The sequence below is a fragment of the Taudactylus pleione genome, unplaced genomic scaffold, assembly GCF_031769625.1.
Source record: "Taudactylus pleione unplaced genomic scaffold, aTauple2 ptg000179l, whole genome shotgun sequence".
Classification (NCBI taxonomy): Eukaryota; Metazoa; Chordata; class Amphibia; order Anura; family Myobatrachidae; genus Taudactylus; species Taudactylus pleione.
In genome coordinates this window covers 14,406,683-14,416,039 of record NW_028284581.1, presented here as the reverse complement: position 1 = coordinate 14,416,039, position 9,357 = coordinate 14,406,683, and the positions used below count along the sequence as shown (strand labels likewise).

General features: G+C 38.6%; 1 protein-coding gene across 1 annotated transcript in view; it reads right to left on the bottom strand.

The window, feature by feature from the left end:
- Window positions 1-781: 781 nt before the first annotated feature.
- Window positions 782-9,357, bottom strand: part of LOC148519924 (uncharacterized) — a 41,587-nt gene continuing 33,011 nt past the window's right edge. The window contains exons 4-5 of the mRNA XM_088475891.1: window positions 4,301-4,397; window positions 782-2,063 (exon numbers count right to left, since the gene is read on the bottom strand). Coding sequence (XP_088332017.1) covers window positions 1,907-2,063; window positions 4,301-4,397 — 254 coding nt within the window. The 3' untranslated portion in view covers window positions 782-1,906. The remainder of the gene's footprint in view (window positions 2,064-4,300; window positions 4,398-9,357) is intronic.

Here is a 9,357-nt window from a genome sequence, read left to right as displayed (position 1 = left end):
GTGCACCCCGTAGTGGTCCTCCGTATTCAGGGCTCCAGTAGTGATACAGTGCCCCAGCCAGTAGTGCATAACACACACACAGACATACATACACAAAACACTGACTTACCTGATTCTCCGCTCCTGTCGCGCTCGCCGCTGTCTGCTCCTCCATCCTCCCGCTCGGTACTATAGGGAGAGATGTCATGAAGTCTCTCCCATCACCCACTGCAGGAGCTGGAAGGCGAAGCTCATGAGTAGTGGCAGTGGGCACAGCAGCCAATGAGAGTTTGTCTGGCTCCCATTGGTGCTGAAACACACATCGTCACCGGGTAATACGAGTGTACTACCCAGCGCCGGCGGCTATGTGTGCGTTACTGTGTAGTCACTCACTGCGGTCCGTGCTACACTGACTGACTAGGACGGACCTGTACCATTGCAATAACCCCATCAAAGTTTACAGAAATATACTGCCTCAAACGAGTTATCCGTGTCTTATACAGTCCTAGCATTAACTTGCCTTAAATTTAAACCTACTTGTTAACCCTAGACATAATACTGATCCAAGTAATCAAGCAGTGATTTGCAAGGTGACATTGCAGCCTTCTAATGTGATTTCTGCCATGGACCCATTAATCTCATGAATCATCCCTGCTGTTCTGACTGTTCCTAAAACATAGCCTATAAAATGCGCTACTTTTTTTTATATGTTTTAAATATTTTATAGTTTAATTCACAGGTTTGTGGCTGTATGAAATGCAAAATAAAAAAAACATAAAAATACAAACAAATGCTGTTTTTTTTAAATCACTTTATTTCTTATTTGTAGCGCTATTAGTGGAGTGTATGTACTGCAGGAGTGTTCTCAGTCTTTGGTGATTGGCTAGACGTAGGGAATGCTTTTATACATTTGTAATATTTCTAGCTGCCATTGCTTAAACTAATGTTTTTCTCTTCTCAGAGCCTGTAATAATTATAATCCAAGCACAATATTGTATGACTGTCTCACAAATGGCAATTTTGTTGTCCAATTTCTACTAAAACGGGCAATGATGGTACTGTATGTGCGCTTATAGGGGGATTGGGTGGTGCTTCAGCGCCTTCTGCGACCCCAGCTGAATAATTGTAATGGCTTTACAAAGTGGCAGCGCAGAGCAATAGCTTCCTATCTCTAACCCCCCCCCAATTACATGTGCAGCATAGTCTAGGTCTGAAGCTGGGTGCCATATAGATACAGTCACCAAAGCCATAAATTGTTCTACTATAAATAATCCAAATCCTAGCAGGTCACTTTTTGGCATAGCACAACAGGAAGTGATGCAACCAATTTACTTTGAACAGCTAACCTACAAGTGAGAAAAGCATATATTGGAGATTGTTTAGTAAATCAGACCTGGTGACTGGACTGTAGTGTGTTTTCGCAGCATTTGGAAATGTGCTTATGGCCATTTCCCTCCATTACTGCTTTTAAACTGAAGAATGGAGGAGGGATGGATACTTGTGTAGAGGTCACTGATATACTCAATATATAGATGGATTGCCAGAGCATACGGTGCTTTACAGAGGTAGATGTATAGGAGCATGGATGTGGAAAGCAAAGCTTGGCATTTCTTCCCTGTCCCTTAGCTCAACTTATGCACTCCTAAAGTACTTACCTCAGACCCCATAAAGCAAGTATCTGTCTCTTCTCCATTCTCTGGTAAATAGCTAAAGCAGAGAGGAGATGGATCTAGAAGCTAGACGTAGTCCCTTACATATTAGTATGGTATCATTACTTTTGTCACCAAACACACCAGAATTACTATAATCATTATACATTTTAACATAAAAGGAACATGTTCTGTTTCTAACACTGGAGAAATGCCTGCATATTTCTGATCCCTAATATACTAAGGCTAACCCCTGAATGCATATGTGTACAGTGTGATTATGGTGCTGCCACTATATCTATTACAGGCAGACCTCTTAGGATGTCAGCTGCGTTTCTTACAAGCTTTTCTGCAATTTTTCTCTTTGTTTTTTCTGTCGCGTTTCCTATATGTGGAGTCAAAATAATATTCTTCACTGTCAACAAGGGATGATTTCTGAAGGAAAAAAGACACAATTATAAATGAATAACACTACAAGAGCAAATTGTAGCTTTATGACATTCACAAATGAATTATACCATAGTTTAGACTATGGGGTCTATTTATCAAAAATTGTGATGCAGCCCCCTCGTCGTATATTGCTTTGATTTTGAATGTTATTTCAGGCTATTCAGGGTTACAACTAGGAGTGTGCGAGCGGTGCTGCCACCCAGGGGCCCGGGGCCTAAGTGGCTGCACTGTTGCTACCCAATGAAACACTGCAGCCTGTAAAACCACAAGCCATTCCGGAACATCCTAAGAAGTCACCTGCTTCTTTGTCCCAGTGGCCCTTCCCCCTCATCATGACATATGTCGGAGCCCAGCATAAGGTGCATTATCACCTTGCTATGGCCATGGGGATATTATGCTCATCACTGGGACAGGCTCTTATTAGTGCCCATGTCCCTATGATGAGTAAAGAGTAAAGTGACAGCTAACTATCATTTTACTTCAGGGTTTGGATCCGGCAGGTGCAATTGCGTATATGCGTCTGGTCGTGCAAGTGCAAGTCTAAAACATTGTGATGGGCATTGCAAACAGTTCCAGCACACTGGGAAGGATAAGGAGATCTTTCTTTGTCTGAGCTGCTCCTGTAGCAGAAGACAAGCTATTGCATCTTCAAATGACATTAGCTGATGACGACAAGCTCTGAAAAGGGGACAGCCACTGCAAGCACTAATGCTAGGAAATCCAGAGATCTCTCTGATATATTTTGCTTTACAGTCTTGTTAAATAGGGGTTTTACTTACTTCTGCCTTAAACATACAGAAACACTTATCACCACATGTTTAAAAGGACAGAATATATTTGATAGATAGGTCCCTATAACTGCCAATGCTCATATTAAGGCCATTTATTGGCAACATTTTTATCGGTGTGGTATAATAGATAGACACCAGATGTTAGACAGGCAAGAGGTCTACAGGGACAAAAGGTCGACACACTAAAGGTCGACGTGGAAGATGGTCGACAGGCACAAATGGTTGACATGGTGAAAAGGTTGACATGAAAATGGTTGACACGCAAATGGTCGACACATTTTTTTAAAAATTATTATTATTACTAGCCCTAATCTTCACCCTAAACCTCCCGTTGGTGCCTAACCCACCCTCCTGGTGCCGAACCCTAACCGTCGGGGTAGGTGTCTGACCCTAACCGTCCCTTCTAGTGCTTAACCCTTCAGTAAGTGCCTAACACTAACTCCTGGTGCCGAACCCTAACCGTCAGGGTAGGTGTCTGACACTCCTGCAAGTGCCTAAACCTAACCCAAATTTTTTTTGAAAAAAAACATGTGTCGATCATTTGTATGTAGAACATTTTCATGTCGACCTTTTGACCCTGCTCACTATTTGTACATGTCGACCTACCATGTCGACATTTTGTCCCTTTCGACCTATTGCCTAACATCTGGTGTCTATCTAGACATCGTCAACCTTTTAACTGTCTATCTGTAGTCTGGCTACCTATTTTTATATAAAAATCTGAAAATTAATGTGGATTTTACTAAGTTAGATTTCATGTAATATCATTACTCATCAAGAAGAGATGTAGATAACACAATAGGTACATTTATGAACTATGTGGACCTGCACACACAAATGTGATTAATTGCCCTTCCAACACATTTCTGTGTACAGTGTCCAGGTTGGTGTCACCCAGTGCGCCTACTTACCCTGTTACCACTATCTCTGCAAAAGGGGGCATGACCTCAAGCCCGCCAAGCCATTCCCCCTTGTTGCATGACGTTTTGGATGCGTGACTGTATGCTACGCCCCTGTTCTCGGCATGCTGGGGGCTTGCCCAGCGCTACCGGAGCTGCTCAGCAGCACCGGCCTCTCTGGGCACAGTGTCAATGACGCGCGCATGTGTGCATCCTCTATCAACACTGCTTGGTGACACCATCCGAGGGGGTGACACCAAAATAGCAGAGCAGTGATACCACTGCAGTTTCTGGGCTTTGTAAACTCCTATGTAATGACCCAAACTTACTGATAATTCAGAAAAGGAGCATAGTGGAAACATTTCACATCAAAGATCAAACTACTTCAACATTATGAGGAGCCCCTCTTCCCCCCTATACATATACAGATTTGCTATGAATGGTCAGAGAATTTTGGACAAATGTTACATCTGCATTTTTTACATAAAATGAGTCCACCTTTACATGAACCCCAATTGTGTAAGTGTCTTACCTTGGCAAAGGTTCTGGATAAGTGACATCTAAAGCAGCAGCCTTGATGATTCCTTGATTAAGGGCATTTACCAAGCTATCTTGATCAATTACTTGACCTGCAGTAAAGATTAGGAAAATAATTCTCAATCATAAAACAAAGAATCATACATTAAATATATGAGATCTACTGATATGTTTGTTCAAAGTTGACCATGATTAATATTAAAATAGTAAAATATTTAGAAAAAATTATGTACATAATAATCTATGGATAGTGGTTGCTTAGCTCAGTCTGCATGGCACTATGGTCTACTCGAAAGAATGTTTACTTGAGCCTGGACCTCAAACACAAGGTTGGTAAGTTTATAAAATATGGAAGACTGTATTACACAGCCAATAGTTGTAACAAAACAGGTAGATTATTAACTTAAGTTGACATTCTTAGGAGAATCGACATTCAATTGAAAACTTTTGCAAAATAGGTTCTGTCCACATTTGACGTATGGGTCATATGTAAGGAACGCCAGCTCTAAAGGTTTTACTATTGTTTATTCTCAAAATTGTGTTTTTTTTAAAACTGTAAAAGCTTTTAAGCCCCTCTTCAAAGGATGAGTCTGAATGATCTGAGGAAGTGACCAGTATATCTAGATTAAAAACAAAAAAGTCCTTGCGCCAAATATTCAATCCAGTAATTATTCCATATGTAGAGGAAACAGCAGTAATAGAATCTTCTTAAGTAGAATTCTCCAACCAAGCACATATGAAATAAACAAATGACAATATGTTAGAGAAAAAGATCAATTTATGCAAACTTCAAAGGGAGTAGGTCAAAAATGAATGTCCTTCTAAATCCTTCCGTGTAGAATAAATTACAGGACCACCAATGTAACGTGCCCTCCTATTATAGAGAATGCTCACATGAATAATACCTATAGAGGTTAAGTGTTAATCCCATCAAGGTTTCTTTAACCATCACACAAATAGAGTAATGAAACAGACAGCAAGATGCTCACATTGATTCTTACTTGAGAAAAACTGTAATGAATCTCATAAGGGTTTCTTTATCCTCCATTATGAGCAGTATCTCTCAGAGAAAAAAAGAAAACTTCACATGGTGTAGTATTTTAAAACTACATTTAATAGACAAACAGTATAAAAATGGGGGTAAAACCTCCGTACCAGATAGATGGTATAAACAGGCACAATGGATAGACACAACAGACAGCGATGGGACCCGGATATTCCACTGCCGCAAGTGTGAGCCAAAATCCAGTTATAAATCAGGTACCAGGTAAACCTCCATTGTCACTCCTGCGGACATGTTTCGACACCGTTGGATGTCTTTTTCAAAGTGGAGTGAAAAGTAAAATGCACGGGCTTATAAACCCGTGAACCGGAAGTCTAAATCCGGAAGTGAGCTGCTTAATGCTAAAAATCTTTAAATACCCTGCAAGGCAACTTACTGTAATACTCGGGCATAAGTCCCGCAGCACTATTGTGCGGAGACTAAAAGCGTTTCACTTACGATGTGGGTCCCTCCATAAACACGTGATCGGACCCCACTGTCCACCAAACCTGCTCAATAAAGATTGTTGACATCACGTGACTAAAAAGCACGTGATCAAACCAGCGTCTATTCAGATGCTGAAGGATTACCTCAGTCACGTGATTGGACCATATTGTCAATCTAAAAAACTACTGAAAAAAGATTTATTGAAAAACACGTGATTGGACAGCGTCTATGTAGATGCTAAATGGGGACCATGGTAATATGAACGCAAATAAAGGTATACACATCGGTGGAATATCCGAACCTCATTTACATAATAGATACTGAATATGTATAATCAGACCACATTATCATGATTAAAAGTAATTCATTAACATAAAAAATAGACATTAAATATACATATATATAAAAAAATAGATAAACATAAATATACATATGTATAGAAAAATATATAGATATTCAAAATATTCATCATAAAAATAAAATGTACTAAACATATATAAAAAAAAATTCAATGAAAAACATAATCAAAGAAACCATTTAACTTCAAAATCATGCTTCAAACCTGCGGGCTTCAAGGTGTTCAAATTGTATATACACATCTCATTTCTGTTTGGGCTAAACGTAAATCCCTATTGTTTGATCTCCAGTTCTCTTTAATAATGGAGATACCACAGAATCGTTGAATACTCTTGGGTGAACTATTATGTTGGCTTTTAAAATGAGCCGAAAAAGGATGATTTTCCAAACCTTTTGCAATGTTTCTTACATGTTCTGTCCATCGCGTTTTTAATACCCTTGTGGTTTTACCTACATAAACTAAATTACAAGAACACTCAATAGCGTATATGGCATAACGTGTATGACACGTAATAAAATCAGTGATTTTATGATTTCTGCCTTGTGTTTTAAATTCAGTAACTTTAGATAAACTACTGGGACAAGCTTTACACAGCTTACAGTCACCACATCTATAGAAACCCTTATTTCTCGGGAGAAACCTTTTACCATCCATAGGTAAAGCACTTGATACCAAAGAATCCTTAATAGTCGGTGCTCGTCTATATATAAATTTAGGTTTGTTAGTGAGAATTTTCCCGAGGGTTTCATCCTTTAAGAGAATATTCCAATTCTTTTTAATAATACTTTCTATATTTTTATATTGCCTATTGAAAGTAGTACAGAAGGACATGGTAAACTTGTTCTCTACCCGTTCCTTCTTCTTATCCCCTGAAAGGAGTCCCCTATCCATGACTGCAACCTCTTTCATCGTCTGATGTAAAGTATTCGCCTTATAACCCTTTTGAATAAATTTGCCAGTCATTTCACTAGCTTGTTTATGGAAAATATCTTTATCAGAGCAATTACGGCGTAACCTCATAAGTTGGCCCTTTGGTACTCCATCTAACCATTGGGGCAGGTGATTACTGGACCTCTCTATATATGAATTTGATTCTATGGGTTTGCTGAAGTTATATGTAGTTAGATGTCCATTTTTAATCTCAATCGTTAAATCCAAAAAATTCACAGCAACATCACTGATATTATAGCAGAATTGGATATTCAAAATATTAGAATTGAGATACTCACAAAAACTCTCAAGGGCTGATCTTTCGCCCTTCCAAATCAAGAGTATATCATCTATATAACGCCACCAATGCACCAAGTTTGCGCTCCAGCCATGCCCCCTCCAAACATGTAACTCCTCCTACCTTGACATGAAGAGATTGGCATAGCTGGGCGCGAACCTGGTGCCCATGGCCGTGCCAACGTTTTGCATATAGAATTGACCATTAAAATTAAAGTAATTATTACTGAGAATAAATGTAATCCCGTCTACAAGGAATTTACATAACCTCTTGTCCAAATCTGTCCTTTCTAAAGTATTTCTGACTGCTTCTATACCATCAAGATGTGAAATGATGGTATAGAGCGAAGATAAGGAACATATTTTCTTCCCATTTGACAGTCAATAATATTAATTTTTTTGATTTGTTTAATGATTTGCAAAAGTTTGTCCGTAAGCTATCACTCAAAAAGTTTTTTGGGGATGAGAGTAATAATGAAGAAGGATCGACAGATAAATTTAAGAAAAAAATCACTTTTTAATCCCTCATTTGCCAAGGGATGTTTTGTAGACGCGTTCTATAAGAGCGTACTGAAGGATATAGAGAACAGGTGAAAAATTATCCCAACAACAAGAAGTATAGAAATAACCTTAGAGTTGAAGAAAGGTCTGCGTTAAAATCTTTACAGGATAATCAAGAGATTATTATCAAGCAGGCAGATAAAGGGGGGGGGAGTGGTTATTCTTATAAATCTGATTATATCAATGAAGGATACAGGCAACTTAATGATGGTATCACATACAGAAAGCTCAAAAGTGATCCTTCTGTAAGTGTACTTACAAAGCTTAAAACTTTGGTTCATCAGTATTTGAATTTAGGAACATTTTCTAAAGAAGTATCAGAATTTTTAATTAATGAGGAATTTTCAGTTCCGGTACTATACTTACTCCCAAAGAGTCATTAGAGTCTAAATGCTCCACCAGGACGCCCAATAGTGGCTGGAACCAATGCTATAACAGCTAATTTATCTGCATATATAGATCATTATTTACAACCCTTAGTATCTAAAGAAAAGTCACATCTAAGAGATACTAAAGACATCTTGAATAAATTAGAGACTGTCAAATGGGAAAAAAATATGTTCCTTATTACCGCAGATGTATCTTCGCTCTATACCATCATTTCACATCTTGATGGTATAGAAGCAGTCAGAAATACTTTAGAAAGGACAGATTTGGACAAGGGGTTATGTAAATTCCTTGTAGACGGGATTACATTTATTCTCAGTAATAATTACTTTAATTTTAATGGTCAATTCTATATGCAAAACGTTGGCACGGCCATGGGCACCAGGTTCGCGCCCAGCTATGCCAATCTCTTCATGTCAAGGTAGGAGGAGTTACATGTTTGGAGGGGGCATGGCTGGAGCGCAAACTTGGTGCATTGGTGGCGTTATATAGATGATATACTCTTGATTTGGAAGGGCGAAAGATCAGCCCTTGAGAGTTTTTGTGAGTATCTCAATTCTAATATTTTGAATATCCAATTCTGCTATAATATCAGTGATGTTGCTGTGAATTTTTTGGATTTAACGATTGAGATTAAAAATGGACATCTAACTACATATAACTTCAGCAAACCCATAGAATCAAATACATATATAGAGAGGTCCAGTAATCACCTGCCCCAATGGTTAGATGGAGTACCAAAGGGCCAACTTATGAGGTTACACCGTAATTGCTCTGATAAAGATATTTTCCATAAACAAGCTAGTGAAATGACTGGCAAATTTATTCAAAAGGGTTATAAGGCGAATACTTTACATCAGACGATGAAAGAGGTTGCAGTCATGGATAGGGGACTCCTTTTAGGGGATAAGAAGAAGGAACGGGTAGAGAACAAGTTTACCATGTCCTTCTGTACTACTTTCAATAGGCAATATAAAAATATAGAAAGTATTATTAAAAAGAATTGGAATATTCTCTTAAAGGATGAAAT